A 17,000-nucleotide genomic window follows, 5' to 3' on the forward strand; every position below is an offset into this window, starting at 1 on the left:
TCGAACCACATGTAATTAGGTATAGTTAATACTCCTGTAATCCCTGGAACATCCAGGAGCTGTGAGGATCAGGAGTTCAATCCTAAAGCTCAACAAACATAAGCTATTATACATAACGCACAATCCGTTCGGGATTTGTTTGTAGTTTGGCGTTTTGTTATTTCAGCTTAACTATTGACACAAAGCTCACTTGGGCAGAGATGTGACATCGATACTTCAAAACCCCTCTAGAGCTGACAAGGAGCTTTCAAAAAATAACAGCGGAGCCGCGAAATCCGCCAGTTGTCGGAGACAAAAGCTGCACGGGGTGTGCGCCAGGGTTTGGCGCTTCCTCTGGGCTTTGTGTGACACACAACAGCAATAAATGCGGCTGGTGCCAGCAATTCCCCGCCACACCTGAGCAACTTGACGTGACAATACCTGGTATTGCGGTTGGACCTAAACATCATGCGGTACCCAAATCTCCGCACATTTCTGTTATTCCACCGGCACAGCTCTCTGGCATGTCGGTGCGACTGTGCTCCAAAAAGACACGTTGGGTTTTTTTGGTTTAGACTCTATATACAAAATACTTTGTAAAGAACTGAAGTCAAGGTGCAGAGATCATGTCCTGCTCAGGTCTGGCGAGGAGGCGGCTCTTCCCACATCGGCTGGGCTGGCGGCATTGGGTTTATTTGAACTGTTTTCTGTATTCGACACCAAAAACCACTCGCTAGGAGAGCGCCGTGGCGACCTTGAGATTTTTTACGTGGAGCAAACAACTGCTGTGGTGAGAAAGCGTGGCAGCGATTTATTTCGAACCAAAGGCAAAACAAACTGTAAAAACAAGGGGGGATGGGGAGGCCAAGCTGTTTGGTGCCACGGAGCTTCACTGCACCCTGATCACACTGCTGCCTCCAGCCCTGTTTGATTAATTCCCTGTACGGGCATCTGTGCGTGTTGGGCCGCTCGCTGCACCGTTAATTGAAACGTCCCTCTCTGTGCCCCCGGCTGGCGCTTCCCGCAGCCCCGTCACCTGTCCCCGTGCCGGAGGGGACGGGACTCGGTGCACGTCCCGCTGCCTCACGGCCCCTTGTGCCTGTCGAAAAGCAGACTCTGCTTGGGAAGGGGATTTGCGCCTGCTGGCCGATCTCCGCCATCAATATGCGAGAGACCTTGAGCAGAATGAGGCTGGGGGGACCCCGGGAGCACAGCACGCTGCTCCTTTGGGCTTAAACCAACTGGCCTCACCTCGAAACGTTCCAGTAGCATTAATGCTTTGCATATGGCCTTTTTAAAAATTATTATTTAAATAAGTAATTGAAGAAAAGGAAATGAAATCCCCACGAACACCTGAGAATCAGATTTGCACATCAGCATCGTGTTTCTGCGCCCGGAGATTCGCACTAATGAGGATCTGAGGCTGCAGCCTTTGTGCTGTGTCTCCTCCGGTTCCCGGGCAAAGCGAATGAGACCCCTCCAGCCAACCAGGCAAAACCACACTTTGCTTTTTGCTTAGTGTCGCTTGGATAACACAGCCCAGAAATAAACAATAATACACACTGCGTCCTCCTCCAAAATCCAGGCGGTAATAAACTGGTGCCGTTTCCAAGCCTTAGGCAATTTTCTTTGTGGGGAATCACACCAAGGTGATGCTTTCAAGGGCTGTTGCCTCCTCAGAAAAATCAGCATTTCATAAGCAAGGCCAGCGAGATGAGGGGTGGGATGAGCTTTATTCCTCCCCGCTTGGCTCGGGCCAGGAGCTGTTACCGGCTGCTCGGATCCCACTGCATCCCACACACATCGCTCGGGGCCACCGAGTCCCGGCTGAGGCGTGGAAAAGGATCTGAGGAATCCCACACAGCAAATACCCTTTGTGTAAAAACCAGAAAACATGGAAGCGATGCAACCACCAACCGTTTCCTCTGCTGCCTGAGAGTCGGAGATAGACTAAGCCATAGCGGGTAAGACAAACCTCGCCTACCTTTTCGAGGCCGTCTTCTTTGAGGCTGATGATATCCAAGTCAAAATCTGTCCGTAAACCACTCGTTTTATTAAAGACAATTCGTCCTGTTAATCCTTCCCATTGGGCCTGTGGAAGGGAGAAAAAGTAGCAGGGCTGTTACTAGGAATCATAAATAATCTTTTACCCTACACTGTATGTTCTTTTAATTAGTCCTTATACTGGTTCTTACTCCCCAAAGAGCATGATTAATTAACAGCCATCTCTGTCACTGTTGAGACTGCAGACAGAGCTGGAGATTTTCTCAACTCTCTTGCCGTCCTCGCTACAATTTTCGTTTGCACCTTTTGTGTCCACCAGCTGTTGCAGGACGTGATGACTCAGTAGAAAAGCGCTTGCATTTATCATGGCATCCTTGTGCGCTGCATTTATCCTTGGAGCACTGATAAATATGGGGCTGCGGGGAGCCGGGCTTTGGGACAAATCCAGTCTGGCTCATAAATAATCCTTTTTTGCACGAACCTGCTGATGCTTCCAAGGTGTGTGGAGGCTGAGGTGTCCTGAACACTCTCCTCCCTCCTTCTGGATGGAAGGTGGAGCAGGAGAGGCCAGGAGCTTGTCCGCACTAGCAGGCTCTGTGCTGTGAAACAGGCATGGGGATCTGGTGGGAGTGCTGTGCCCATAGCGCTGCTCCGCTTTTTGGCAGGATGAGCCCATGGCTGGTGCCCCTTGGGGCTGCGGAAGCCCCGTTCCTGGAGAATTTCAGTGTTTGAAGGGGCAAGGTCCTGCACAGCCTGGTCTGACCCGGGAGCTGGTCCTGCTTGCAGCTCCAGATTCTTTTCAGCGAAATGCTGCGGGGATGCTGTCTCTTTTCCAGCGTACGCTTTGCAGCACCACCAGAATTGCTCTCTCTGATTTAAGAGGTGATCGAGCCCTAAATGTCAGGCAGTGGCTGCGTTGGCGGAGCAGGTGCTGGGGACAGCAGGTGCCGGGGACAGCGCTGCGCTGTGCTGTGCGCGCCCGTCCCAAGGAGGATGCTCCGGGCTGCTGACACCCTTTGCTGCTTTGCAAGCGCCTCTCGGGCTCTGTCCCCGAGCTGGGGAGGGGGTGACTGTAGGGACACGTCCCTCTGTGCACCCCTTGGTCTTTTGGGAGCTGAGAGAGAGCGATTGCTGCGTGTTCTGATTGCGGTGGGGAGGAAGCTTATCCCTGCAACGCGCTGACACGCTGCCAGGGAGGGAAACAACAGGCAGGCACTGGAGTGTGAGGCTCAGGGTAATTTGCAAAAGGAGCCAACCAAACAAATTATTTACACTCTGTTTTGGCAGCCAGCTGGAGCGGCTTTCTGCAGGAGGGAACAAAACACCAAAATGGAGAGAGAGAGAGGAGAGAATACCGTCTTTAGTGCCTATTAAGAAAAGAGTTCATTCCCTCTCTGCAATGGGAATCGTTCTTCTTCCCTCCTCCTGCTACTCTTCTGTTTGAAAACTTTAGGGGTTTTTGTACCCAGCCTTTTAAATGTGACCCAATTGTGCATCCCATCCTGCAGCCACTCTTATAACTTGCCGTGCAAACTGCCCCAGGCAGAGAAGTTTAAAAAGGCCTTGAGGTAAATAAGAGGGTTTTTTTATCACAAAGACATGTCTGGTAGGGTTTGCAGTATCTCCCTGCGGCTCCACCTTCATTTTTTTCTTCCATGAGGGCTCCTTTTTGCAGATGGAGCCAAACTGGGGTGTGAGTGCAGGGGTGCGTGCTCAGGCAGGGAGAAATCATAATGACTGGAAACACAGAGGGAACGAAGCTGCGTCCTCGCTCCCCTGGCTCCTCCGTGCTAAACCCCCCGCTCTGCCCAAGTGGGGTCCGTGCACGGGGACCCCACGCTGCCAGCTCTGCCACTGGGATTCGGCAGCACCGAACGCCCTTTGTGGGCCCCAAGCAAATGTTCCTGTCCACGGTGAATGGCTGGTGCTCGGCTAAGAAACGGCCTCAGAGAGTGAGCGGTGCAGCTGCTTGTGACACAGGCAGGGGCCAGCGCAGATCTCAGTGACAGCACGGGAGGGCTCAGCTGGTTCGGGATGCTTGGCACAGCTGGACAGATGTTATTTTGAAGGCAAAGAGGGGATTTTTCCATTCTGGGTGCACTCAGCAGCCTGGGCTGTGTCTGTGGTACCTGCCCAGGCAGCGGGAGCTTTTACAGCCGTGTCCCTGCCAGGTGATGCCCTGCACTCTGTGTGCCGAGCAGCTCGCTGCTCCCGCAGGGGGAGTTTTGTGTTAGCAGGAAGCAGTAATAGTTGCAAATCATGCTTTTACCTCTTTTATAAAGTTCATGAAGCGGCCACCGAACCTCCAGGCTTTGTGGCGGTGGCACTGCAGGGAGTTGACGGTCATCTGAGGGGCGCGCTGGTAGCAGACGGACACCACGTGCACCGCGTCGTACAACAGGGCAGCGTCTGTCTAAAGTCAAGGGGAAGAGCATTTGTGTCGATAGTGGTTCCAGAGCAAGGTTTGCTAAGTTATGGCATGGAGGGGAAGTGCAAGAGTATGTCCAAGCAGTTTCATGGTGGATTATGTACTGTAATGCCCAGCTGAGATCAGGACACTAGGCAAACACAAATAACAGGCAGGATCTCCTCTGGGGAAGCACAGAGCGAAAAGATCTGGGGGGGGAACCCAGCAGCGCTGCAGACAACACGATGCTGCAGTTGTGGGCAACGCAAGTAGGTGGCTAAAGAAGAATAGTGGGGCTCTCCTCTGGGGAAGAAAAGAACAGGAGGGACACAAGGAGCTGTTGCAAGGTGAAATTCAGAGAGGCTCTGCCACATGCGGGGGGAGTTCTGGCAGGTCTGAAGGGAGAAGGAAGGAGGGAGCCAGTCGGCAATTCCGGGGGTCGGAGACAGCCCGGCAGGGAAGACAGATGGGCGAGCAGGTGCCGAACCTTCCGAGCAGTAACTCAGCAGAGCGGAGCTGCCATCAGACCCTAAAAGGGAGTCATCAAAGCTGCAGCAAAGCCCATCTCCGGGCAGAGCTTTGGCTCTTTCTCCCTGCATCAATCCCAGCAAACTGCCCGGCACAGTCCAGCTGTGCCGGGCGTTGGGCTGGGGATCGTCCTGCCCTGAGCTGACACAGGACGTGTGGGGGGAAAGCAAAGAGAGGGGATGATGCCTCTCCCGGGTGCTGTGGGGTTTGGGGCGCACACTGTCCAGTTACCAGTACAACAACCAATAACTAGAACACTTAGCCCCTAACGAACGTTCCTGCCCTCCTTCCTGCTCTCATCTGCTCCCCAGATTCCCACGTTTAAACTTCTCGTACCATCATGACGCCATCGAGCAGCCCCAGCTCCGCCTTGGGCGCGGACTGCAGCCGCTCCATGGACCACTTCTCGATGATGGAGGACACGTGCGGGTTCTCCACATTGAGGATCCGAAAGCCGGTCAGGTTCACTCCGGAGTAGCGATATGGTTCTAGGTCTAATGCATAAAGATCCTTAAAAGAGAGAAACCAGTTTAAACATTTTGTTTAGCTTTGTTTTGTTGGTGTTTTCTGGCTGTGGCTGAGGTGGGCAGGTGGAGCCCACAGAGGGTGGAGGACGATGCGCTCGTGGGTTTGGTGGCTTGTCCTGCCTGTTGCCATCAGTCAGGACGGGGCTCGGCGGGGTCGGGGGAATTGGGGTGTCAAATGTGCACATTCACCCACACACAGCAGGGGAAGCTCCTACCGCACTCGCTGCATGAAAGAGACGAGTGAACTGTGGGGAGAAAACCAGAACCGCTGGATGTAACCATGAAAAAGGGGCTTGGGAGCAAGGGGAGGGGGACAACGCAGAGTTCCTGTGTCCGAAGCTCCCGGGGGCCTTTCCATGGGCAGTTCGCTGTGAGTGCTGAACCCACAGGGTGCTGCAGATGACGGAGGAGCTCTGCATGCAGCATGCCAATTTGCAGACGGCTATCAAAGAGGAACTAAGACGTGTTTCTTGACATTACGACCAGCCCACACAGTCTGCAAATGAATGAGAGTGCCCTTTATGCGATCTGCAAAGCCGGGAGGCGGGCAGCCCGCCAGCGGCGCCTGGCAGCAGCGAGACGGGCGAGCGGAGCCTCTGCAGAGGCGCTTCCTAATGCATCTCCTGGCTCTGCCACACGCTGAATATTAACTGCAGTTTGGGATTAACTTCAGTGCTCAGTACCTAGTCTGAGCGGTTTGGGCTCAGACAAGACGGCCGGAGCAGAGCACAGCGGGTCTGCTCAGCAAGAACCCCGGGCAGCGACCCGAGGGTGCAGAATGGTGGTCAGGATGTGGCTTCATTAAGGGGAATCATTTGTTGGATGGGACATATTAATCAGAGCTTATCCTGAGCAGTTTCTCCAAGTGTTCAATGGTAGTAAAAATATAGGGGGGCTGAAAGGCAACACTGCTGTCTTCTGTGGTAGAGTGGGGGATGAATATGGGAATGATGTTCATGGCTCTCATAAGGGATTACCCCAAAGAGTTTAAACCCAGCAGGAGGTCCGTGGCTGTTGCTGTGGTGCATGATGTGGCTCTACAGGACACAGGGTCCGGCAACAGCGAGCTGGGAAAGGCCCTAAAACACACCGCCCTGAGCAAAGCGCAACAAAATCAGCACTTGCCAGCAACCGAGACTTCATTCGCAGCGGGGGAGAGCGGAATTCTTACAGCTGTTTTGCTTTAATAAGCTTTGGGGGGTTGATCTTTTCCTGAAGCCTTTGCAGCCCCAGGCCCGCTCTGATGGATGCCGTGCTTTAATCTGCAGGTGCAGCCAGGGACCGAGTCATTAATCACACCCACAACAGAGTTCAGGGGCTTTGTGTTGTGTGTGGTTGGTTGGTTGTTTTCCCCCTGAAAAATCTCAAGTACAAACCTCCAGGTTTTGTTAAAGGGCACGGTGAAAACCAGCCCAGAATGTTGACTCTGAAGTGCCTACAAGCGGAGTGTCAGGACACGGAGAGGTGTGGGGCTCCATTGCCATATCAGTTTCTTCTGGATTTTCTGCTCCTGTGCAGCCACAGATTGAAACATCTGGTTCTATTTTCCAGCTCATCTACATTCCTTTTCACTCATTATTTTCTGCACTGCAGATTAATTCTCCCCTCCATCCTGCCACCCTGGACTGGTTTGGTTTAGCGCCTAACTGGGTTGGGTCTGTTATTTTTGTTTCCGTTGGCTCACAGGCTGGGAGGAGATGGGGCAGTTTGTACGAGCTGCTGAGGACTCAGAGGGGCTGGGGCTCAGGGGTGTCACCACCCAGGGCCTCGCGGGGTCCAGAAGCTGCTTGTGCGTTAGATGAAGGCTCAGAAGGCTCCTCCTCCTCCTCTTCATCCTCCCGCGGTGGCCGAGCCCCGCGAGCCGGCCCCGCTGAACCGTGCAGCCTCGCGAACGTCGAAGCATTTCATGCCAAGTGTTGATGCACTGTGCTCAGTATTGACTGGGGACCTTTTAGAAACATTCAGTATAACATAATAGACTAATTCATTAGCACCCCATGGGTCTAGTACTGGAGGAGCTGAAGCACATGCATTGCAAGCTAGGAAAACATTGCCTTGAGGAATGACAGATTAAAATATCTTTCCCATGATATAACTGTTATTTCAGGAAAGTGGCATTAATTGTGATTGCTTATCTATTAATTTATTATAATTCTTCTTTTCCCACCTCCAGGCTGTACCTACACATGAAATGTACTCTAGGCTCAGCTGGGGCTGATTAATAGGAGGTTATCTGGGAAATGCTCAAAGCTGCCTGGAATAGATAATAGCAGCAGGGGTAATTAAAATGTCTTTTGCATTCGAAAAATAAATTTTGCAGTTTTTAAGGGTTAGTTTAGTCTGTTTCTTTCCTAAAGGCAAAAAGATAAATTGGATTTTCAAAATCACACAAAATTCAACAGTACACTAGACAATAGCCTCCTAAATGGAAACTAAAGTGGCATGCCAAAAATCCCTAACCAAAGTGCCTCTGGAGTCAGAGAGGAACTGGCCCGTGTTTAATGAGTGTGGAATTAATTTCAAGATGAGTTGTTCTCATGCAAAATAAACCTGCAGGACTGAACTATTGCCCACAGCGGGGCTGCTGCCGGCTCCTCGGGAGCCCGAGCTCAGCACACAGACACGGACCCGGTTCCGATGAGAACTGGTCCCACCAAACACCGTTTGGGGGTCTGCAACCGCGCACATTCACACTGGTGCTCATCTTCAGTGTGTGGGTGGCTGCACTGAGATCAGACTGCCTGGAAGGGGAGATAAACCAGAGCCCACATCTGTGCCCAGCTGGAGCAGCTCCCAAGGAGTGAGCCAGGCCAGAAGCAGCTCAAGGAGAGGCTGACGTGTCTGGGGATGAGCCGCACTGGGGGGATTTACAACCACATCTCTGTGGTCTGTGTCCCACCTGAAGCTCCATCCACCCTCCCTGCCCTGGCAGGTACCAGCCCTCGCTCTGCCGTCCCACCGCACTGTGTCCCCGGGACAGGACACACAGGACACCCAGCCCGCTCTCCCGCCGCGCCGTCACTTCCCACTCCCAGCGAGGGTAAAAGGTGTTGGCACAGATCAGATACTTTACCAGCGTGGTGAAGATGAAGTGGTAGTATTCCGTCATCATTCCCATCGCCATGGCCTTGGGGAGAGGAGGGACAGGTTAGGAAGAGTGTGCACAAGAATATCACAACAGTTGTGCAACGTCAACCCCTGATCTGGTAAGTGCAGCAGAAGACAGACCCAGAAACACAGGATCTGGATTCCAGATCAGTCTGTGAAGCAGTTAAGTGTGTGTTTGGCCAGCAAAACGTGTATGCTGAAGAGCACCAGCCTGTCCCCGTCACCTGGACATGGAGCTGCCGGGCTGGTCCCTCCTCACCCGCACACCTGGGTGCAAAGGGCTGGAGCAAGGAATGATACGTCAGCGTGTGAAGCATCAGTTAGAGCATGTGAAACCAATTGAGAGTAAATAACGAGATTCCAGTTCAGGTTCTGCAGCTGGATCAGTGGTAGGTGGAAAGTTCCGACCTGCTGGAGGAAACAAGCCCCAGCTTCCCGGTCCTGGCAGCCTGTGTGCAGGAAACATCTGGGTTTGTGGGGAGATGAATAAATGATAAACCTGGTGGAGAAGCTGCAGGCAGTTCCGGGTGAGAATGGGAGCCCCGTGGCAGTGATGACAGGCACAGCAGTGCGCTGCAGAGCCAGCTGCCACGGGCAGAGGAGCTGGGCAGCCCTGAACAGCCATAAAGCACTAACAGTGACCCAAACCGCGCGAGGACAGAGGAGCTGGGTGGGATGGAACAGCCTCACGGGCAGACCCAGCTCTGGGATAGATTTTTACAATGATACTTTTGTCCAAGAGGGTGAAATAATGGCTGGTTTGTTGTCTCTGTTGGTCCGAGGAAGCTGACTGGTGTGGTTATCAGAAGTAAATAACAGCAATAATATACAAACATTACTGGTTTTGGGGGCAAACAGAAGGCTGGACTAACCTTCCCTGGCATTTTCTCAGCCCGGTGTGTTTTCTGTGTGGCATTGCTAAGCTGCGGTTCATGGCTTTGGGTCCTGAACAGAGCCGGCACGCACACAGCGCCAGGCGGGAGGACTCGGGAAGATTCCGTCTCCCTAGTCCCCCCTCTCCTCCATCTTCCTCACTCTGCGCTCACAGTGATGAGCAGAGCAGATGGCACAATAAACTATAATAAACTGCATAATAAGTGAACAGCACCAAACACAGCCAGCATGTTAAAATAATAGACGGGAGACAATGAGTCCCTTACATTACTTGCTTTAATAATCCCTCCCGGGCTTTCTGGTTTCTCTGAGCTCTTCCCTTCCTTCTGCATCAAGCAGGCTGCAAGAGAAGCCTCTTCCCATGTGCTTGCGCTCTCAGCGCTTCAGGGGGTTTATTTATTCTCTGTGGCTGTGTCTTGCTGGGCTGATATGAGCAACACTTCCACCGACTGGTTTTTAGCTTTCTTTGTGAGATCCTCGTATTGACCCTGAAACCTAAAGGCGCTGGGGGATGAGGAGGAGCTGGGCTGAGCAGCAAACCTGCGGAAAATGCCGCTGGAGGAACGCGGGGAGAAAGGAATGGAAAATCACTGACATCTGCCTTGAAGGCCAAGGATTGCACACGGTGCTGCCGGAGGGCTGGAGGACACCTGCCCAGACGCGGCTGTTTGCAGCGGGACACGCGAAGGACGTATGTTATAAACACCCTGCGCTTTCAGGGGCTCCTGTGGACCAACTGGGGGCAGACGGCAGCGCGGATGGCAAAGAAGGTATTGAAAATAGCAGGCATGAACTGGTCTCTGTGCTGCCTTCAACACACGCTTGGCCACAGCACTTTGTTCTCCCGTAACGTTTGTTTGTTCTTACTGACAGTGATATTCACTTTTTTTTTTTTGCGGTGAAAACTATAGTTCCTATAGAAATCCAATAGTATCCTTGAAAAATGGCCATGTTGCACCTCTTAGTGCAGCTGTGGCTCGTGGCCAGAGGGAGGGAGCAGGTCTGACCCTACCGTCTCTGCAGGACGGCCACCCCGCACACACACGCTCCCCGCTGTCCCCCCGCTCACCTGCTTGAGGATCTGAGCGGCCATCAGGTGGCTGCAGTCGAAGATGATGCGGAATTCCCTGCTCCGCTTCATCTCCTTGAGCAGCGGCCGCGCGTCGTCTGTGTCCAGCGGGAGCTGGCGGATCTTGAGGCGAATGTTGTAGCGCGACGGGGCCATGATGAGCTCCTGCAGCCGGATCAGCCCTGTGGGAGCGCGAGACCCGCCGCGTTACGCAGAGCCCGCCCTCGCCCCCTCCTGCCTAGCACAGACAGGTATTTCTTCCCCTGTTCCTTTACAGAACGCAATCAAGATTTTCCTCTCTCCCTCAAATGGCCGTTGCTAAAGGCAAATCAGAGCCAAGGTGCCATGTGTCAGTCATTACAAACCCAGCTGTTTCCAGCTGTTCTAAGGCAGAGGGGCTTTTCCCAGGCCGAGCTGGGGTCCCTGCACTGTGGGGAAGAGGAGAATAGCAAAGGTCCTAACCTTTGACATCTCTGCGGTCACGACGTATTTTCCGAAGCAAATACGCCCTTGAGAAGGGACAGGATGTGCTAATCAGCTACAGAACAAATTAAAATCTGCACTATTTATGATGCACGGCAGCAAAATAAAAAAAATGAGTAGATACTTAAATTTATGAGTAGTATCGTTCATAACAGTCACTTAATCACAACTCGTGACTTTCTTACTACCCTTAGAATGAATTTATCTTTATGCAGATGGTACCAAGCCACGCTGGATGCAGCAGGAGTTACTGGTGTCTAATGTTGCAAGAAGAAATTCAGCAGATGCCTATTGCAAGGAGGAAAATAGAAGCATGTCCTTCTGCATAGTGGAAGAAATACATTAGAATACGCCACGAAGGGAACATACTGTGACCCACATTTGCAAAACAGAAATGTCAAACTGTGTTCTCATCAGCCCTCCCCTAAAGAAACCATTTGGTTTAGTGGAATTAGGTTGGACAGGCTATCCGATGTGTCTTTTGTTTTGGGGTTTTTTTTAATCTATAGTCTTATGCAGCACTTTGCTTTGTTTAACCATCAATGCTTGCTCTATGTGCAAAACTTTGCCAGCTGTGTTTTACAGAATTAGCCAGAAAACAAGAAACTTTGCAGAACTGCTGGGAAAGTGCCCCCTCGGTGCCCCACCGACCAAGAGCTTTGCTGTGCCGGTGGCACCGCGGTGCCAAATGCCGCTGAGCTGAGCACCGTCGGGCCCCTTTGTTGCTGGGGGGTTCCCCACATCCTGGCGCTTTGTGAGCGAAACACATGGGAAAGGATCCCGGGGCAGCGCTGGGAACGGGCACGTCCACTGCAGCCAGCGCTGCTCGGGTGTCATTTTGCTCCTAAAAGCTTCATTAGACAAATCCCTAAATGGGACCCACAACAAAACATCTCCTGCGCCTTACCTGTGCTGTCATCGTAAACCACGGTGGCTGACCTCCATTTCAGGTACTGCACCAGGTCCAGGATGGCGTGGCTGAGGGAGGCGTAGTCGGGGTACAGGTTGACGTAGAAAGTGTCCTTGTTATCCAGAGGGTGATGCTTCCAGCGGAGCTGGATGTGCGGGACCTCCAGTGCGTTGCAGATGGACTGCACGGCGTTGGTGCAGGAGCCTTGGGAAGGGCCGAATATTGCGACCACCCCCAGCGCCAGCTGGTCACAGGCTGCCAAGGGAATGGGGGCTGTGGGCAGGTGTCCCCCTGGGGGCTCCCCCACAACCCAGCCCAGGCAGCGCTGTTCGGTTCCCCCGAAGCAGAAGCAAAACTGAGCCCTCAGGACATCACCCCACAGCCACATTTCCTCCCTCCTCCTCAGCAATTCAAGCGGGCTGCTGTTATCAGATCATAAAAACCGACTGGCTTTCAGGAAGAGAACAGACTTTCTGTGCTAGGGATGTGGAACCTGCTAGGGATACAGTAAACTAAACAAAGGCATGGCCTCCAGACCTGCGCTCAGGATTAGAAGCAAACACTGAAAGGAGTTTCGCGAGGTTTGCGGAGGGAGGAAAGCGTAGTCCTTCCCTGTCTATTAAAATGCCTCTGGAAGGTCAGCTCCTGGAGGACTCTCCTCCACATCACTGACTAGCGAGGACAAAACGAGCGGCTGCGGCTCTCACACCAAACCCTGCCTTTTAGTGCCGAATAAATGGCCACGAAGCCGCCAAGCGGCGTGCTGTGCTCTTACCTTTCTTAGTCGCTTCAAAGCTGTCGTGGAAGTGTATCCTCTGAATGTCGTAGGTCAGCGTTGTGTTAGGCAACAAAGTTCTGTTTCTGTTGATAATATTGGCAGAAAACCTGAAGGCTTGTTCCTCAGCGCTCATCACCTGCGTGTTGGGGCCATCTGCGTACTCAAAGATGCCTCCTGCAACACAAGGCAAAGCCAGCGTTAAGCCACCTGAAGTCTGATTTGGAACCTCCAAGGACGAGAAGGCTCTGTGACATTCGCAGGCTGAACAAGGCTGCTCCAGGATATTTCCTCGACTGAAAGAAAGACACTAAAACAGTTGCGTTTTTGCTACATGGCCTGTGTTCAGAGTGCCAGCTTTGTAAGGCAGATAAGGCTTTGTAAGACAGATAAGTGGGTTTCCATAAGACCAAACCTCGGGAGGTGGGTGTGTTGTTGCTCAGCTGCAGGGATGCTCTGGTGTTGTGCTCAGGGGAGTTTCTGACCCTCCCGCCTCGTCCCCCACGTCCTCGTGCAGCTGTTTTTAGTGCTGGTTTCAGTGCCCTTCTCATCTCCTATTGTTCCTCATCTTTAGTTATCCGAGTTCATCATTCAGACCAGTGGAGACTTCTGGATTTGCCTGCCCTACAGCTTATCTGCTCAATAATGCACATCTCGGATGCGGGCTTTGCCGTGTTCAAAAGTTGTTAATGCCATTACACCTCCCCAAGGGCAGCAAGCTCATGTCGCGGTACCGCTGGGTTTCTTGGCTCTGTATCCGAGGCTTGTCCCCAGTTCCCCGCTGACAGCAGCTCTAATTGAAGTGACTTAGTGCAGGCGTAAATTATGTAATTGCACGTCCTTGTCTCGGAGATGTCGGCACCGTCCTCTGTCCCTTACGGAACCACAGAAAGGCACATGAATCTCACTCTATCTTATTAAAAAGTAAACCTAAATAATTAATGGATGAACAAGATAAGCAAGTGCAATTGGTAACAGATGGTCTCTGGGTTCATTAGCAGAAGGAAAATCTTCCCCTTCAATTTAAGGTAGACCTAAAATGTTTTGTTGTAGACAACAGATGTCTGCGCAGCCCTTCTCATTCTCAAGAAATGGCACAAACGCTCCTCCAGGAGCCAGAGCACGTTATCTGTGGGTTTTGTGGCCGTTTGGTGTAAGCCAGGAGAGCCACTTTGGCGAGAGCCAAGCGGGCGTTGCGGTGACAGCTCCTCAGGACACCCCAAGCACTGCGCACACAGGACCGGTGCTGAGACCGTCCCCGTCCCTCCCCAGAGCCCGCGGGCTTGTGTGGAGCAGGTCTGGTTGGGACAGAACATAGAGGGGCTGGGTACGTGGATTATTAGTGTTTGATCCCAAATAAATTCACGTTCCCAACATCCAACTGGATGTAAGAGGCTTTTTGACAGAAAAGAATTTCCTATGCAGCCACCCGGTACCTTGAATTTAGTGGCAGGCGCCGAGGAGCAGCCGGGCAGAAGTGATGGATTTCTGGCTGTGCCGCTGGGACAATGTGGGACCTGCCGCCGTTGCTCAGGTGTCACAGAGCCGGGGACACTGGCGGCAGATCCGCAGCGGCCGCGGTGCTGGGCCAGCCCAGCCGGGGGTCGCGGCCGCTGTCCCTCCGGCTCCTGCGCCGCTCCTCCAGACACCTTCCTTCCCAGCATTATTTAAAGAGCCTAATAACCGGCTTGAGACAGCTGATTAATGCATAATCTTCATCATGATTACATAGCATAACTGGCATTAATTTGAAAAGCCAGCCAATGATGAAAATAATTGTTGCGGCTTTTCCATTTGAGCAAAATGGAGAATATCTGCTTGTGCTACTGAGAGAATGAGGGACGGGACATCCTGGGGAACCCCATGTGTGCCCACAAACCCCGCCGAGGGGGTGAAGCGATGCAGAGCTGGGCAATATGCTGATCACCGACAGCCGTGGTCGCCCTCCCTGTGCTCCCCAGGAGCCATCGCGCGCGGGTCTCACACCGGTACCCTTGCCGCAGCTTTGCTCTCCTGTACAGAGTCAATGGGCTATAAAAAGTCAACAACAAAACTGTTCCCACTTTTATATACTACCTATAAACAAGTTTCATCTGAGACACTAAAACTAAGGGCCCTTTAGTGCTACTGCCTGTCTCTAAACCATTTCTGCCTCTGCCCTATTTTTCGAGTTATTTCAGATGTCTCGGGGCCTGCTGGATGCTGCTGCCTCGACCTGGTGCTCAGGTCTCTTTCCCAGCATTGCCTGTGCCAGGTCCCAGCTGCCATGTCCTCGTCCCTTCCCGTGCCGCAGGTGACAGGTGACCGCGCGCTCCCTCGAGCGGCCCGTGCAGCCCTGGGCTCCCCACGGGTGTCGTACAATGCGCATTGAGGTTCAACAGTGTCTCTTGTTTGTTTCTTGCCGTGTTTGTGTGGCCTTTGGTGCGCTGGGCTCCAGGTTCCCAAACCAGCCTCGTCCGAGACCCTTGGCCAAAGCGCCACCAGCTCCTCGGGCAGGATGGCACCAAACGCGAGCAACCGCTATCATTTGCTTTTACAGATTTTTTTGATGGAGTAATCGATTATTACATGTGACTTCTTGGATTTTAAATATCAGTCACCAGTCAGGTTAAATAATTATTCAGTTGTCTTTTACCTTTAAAGCAGACTAATTGCTCTCCAGGGAATGTCAATCAGCATATGGGAAAACACACTAATTAGAATCAGCTTCACGTCTTATTATTTTATGTGGTTTGATTTGATGACCACTGATGTTGCTGCTGTGGGGGGGAGGTTTAAAAATTCAGAATGAGAATCCAAAGCAGACCTGCAACTCTCCTTGAGATCTAGAGCAGAAGAGCAGGAGGAAGAGCAGGCGGCCAGGCAGGCTGGTTCCTGCACGTGGAGGGAGGTTTGGCCGCAACGCACAGGGATCCAACTCTAACCGAGCAGTGGACAATGAGTCTCTCTATTCAGAGTATAATCTGGATCCCAGGAAACACCCCAAATCCCCCAGAGCGCGGAACGGCCCGGCAGGAGCAGCAGGGATGGGACGGGAATCCTTTCCCAGCCCATTCTGAGCTGCGGCTGCACGGAGCCCCAGTTATTTTTAGCTGCACTGAAAGCTAAGTCAAGAAATTCAAAGTATTTTAGTTTTACACTTCTTGCCCTCTTCCCCTTGTTAACAAAACAAACAGCTTCATTCTCGGCAAGAAAATTCCAACAGCCCTCAGTGTGCGGTGTGATCTCTTATCTCTTACTCCTTATAAAATCACAGAGTTACTTAGCTCTGAAGAACAACTACTTCTGATAACGCTTTTCTCTCCCCCGCTGACAGTGTTTTTAACACATTTAGACAGCTTTCTGACAGTCTCTTTCCATGTGACATCCTGGCAGAAATACACGTTTTGAAATAGCTCTTGCTGAGGATGGAGCCAGCCCGAGCTCCTGCCTGCGGCTCGCAGACCTCTCGTGCCCCAGGACCTGTACTGCATATGTTTTATCTCTGCAACATCTTGTTGCAGAGCAGGGCTGGGCTCTGTTTTGGGGCGGGATTAGTGACCAGGCTCAGCAGGACCCGTACCCATCGTTTGGTGGCTGTTTCTCCCGGGTGGTCCCCGGGCAGGATGGTACAGCCCATCCTCCCCAAATGAGCCTTCCCCGGGATGCCGTGGGAAAAGACCGTTCTGCCTATCTGACCAGTCCAGTGGAGAGAATGTCACTGTTGTGGTCCAGGTCCCTCCAGGGCCAGCGTTTATACCAATAAAGAGAAATGAGAAAACACCAGCGATAAGTAAAAAGATAATTCTCAGGAGCATGAGGTTGCGCGCCAGGGATGGAGCTAAAACTCCCAGAGACTGCCTGGCAGCGGGACTCCTACAGCCACCGATGCAATAATACTGACTGAAGGGAAAGCAGCAAAATCCAGAAGGCAATAAATATAGCTCCTTGTTCTTCTTGCCCTTTCCCCCGAGGAGCTGCTGCTGTCAAATGCTCCATCATTAAACGCAGCTGAACGCGCTGGTCGCTGTTGGGGCAGTGTTGAGCGGAGCCCAGGCTCCAGGCAGAGCCGGCAAACACAGCTCACAAACTTAGGAAACAAACCTCCTGGGAAGGAGCCGAAAACTATTTCTTAGCTGGGTTTGTGGTTGGACAGAACTGGCAGGCTCCGAGCTCCGGGCCCCCACGGTGCGCCAGCCCTGTCACTTCAGCGCGGCGCTGCCCGATGCGACGCGGCACGGCCGCGGATGTGCCGCAATTTCAGGCTCCACGGCCACGCATCAGGCGGAGCCGTGGCGCAGCTCTGCTGCCGGCCCTGCCGCGGGGATGGGGACCGC

At 52.6% G+C, this 17,000-nt stretch overlaps 1 protein-coding gene across 1 annotated transcript in view; it reads right to left on the bottom strand.

The window, feature by feature from the left end:
• The window catches only part of GRIK3 (glutamate ionotropic receptor kainate type subunit 3), a gene marked incomplete at both ends in the record, with an annotated part of 82,373 nt that overhangs the window by 21,986 nt on the left and 43,387 nt on the right, over positions 1-17,000 (bottom strand). Inside the window, 7 exons of the mRNA XM_080357478.1 lie at positions 1,964-2,071; positions 4,253-4,396; positions 5,255-5,428; positions 8,519-8,572; positions 10,517-10,698; positions 11,907-12,164; positions 12,685-12,861. Coding sequence (XP_080213604.1) covers positions 1,964-2,071; positions 4,253-4,396; positions 5,255-5,428; positions 8,519-8,572; positions 10,517-10,698; positions 11,907-12,164; positions 12,685-12,861 — 1,097 coding nt within the window. The remainder of the gene's footprint in view (positions 1-1,963; positions 2,072-4,252; positions 4,397-5,254; positions 5,429-8,518; positions 8,573-10,516; positions 10,699-11,906; positions 12,165-12,684; positions 12,862-17,000) is intronic.

Source organism: Nesoenas mayeri (assembly GCF_963082525.1).
Source record: "Nesoenas mayeri genome assembly, chromosome: 21".
NCBI lineage: Eukaryota > Metazoa > Chordata > Aves > Columbiformes > Columbidae > Nesoenas > Nesoenas mayeri.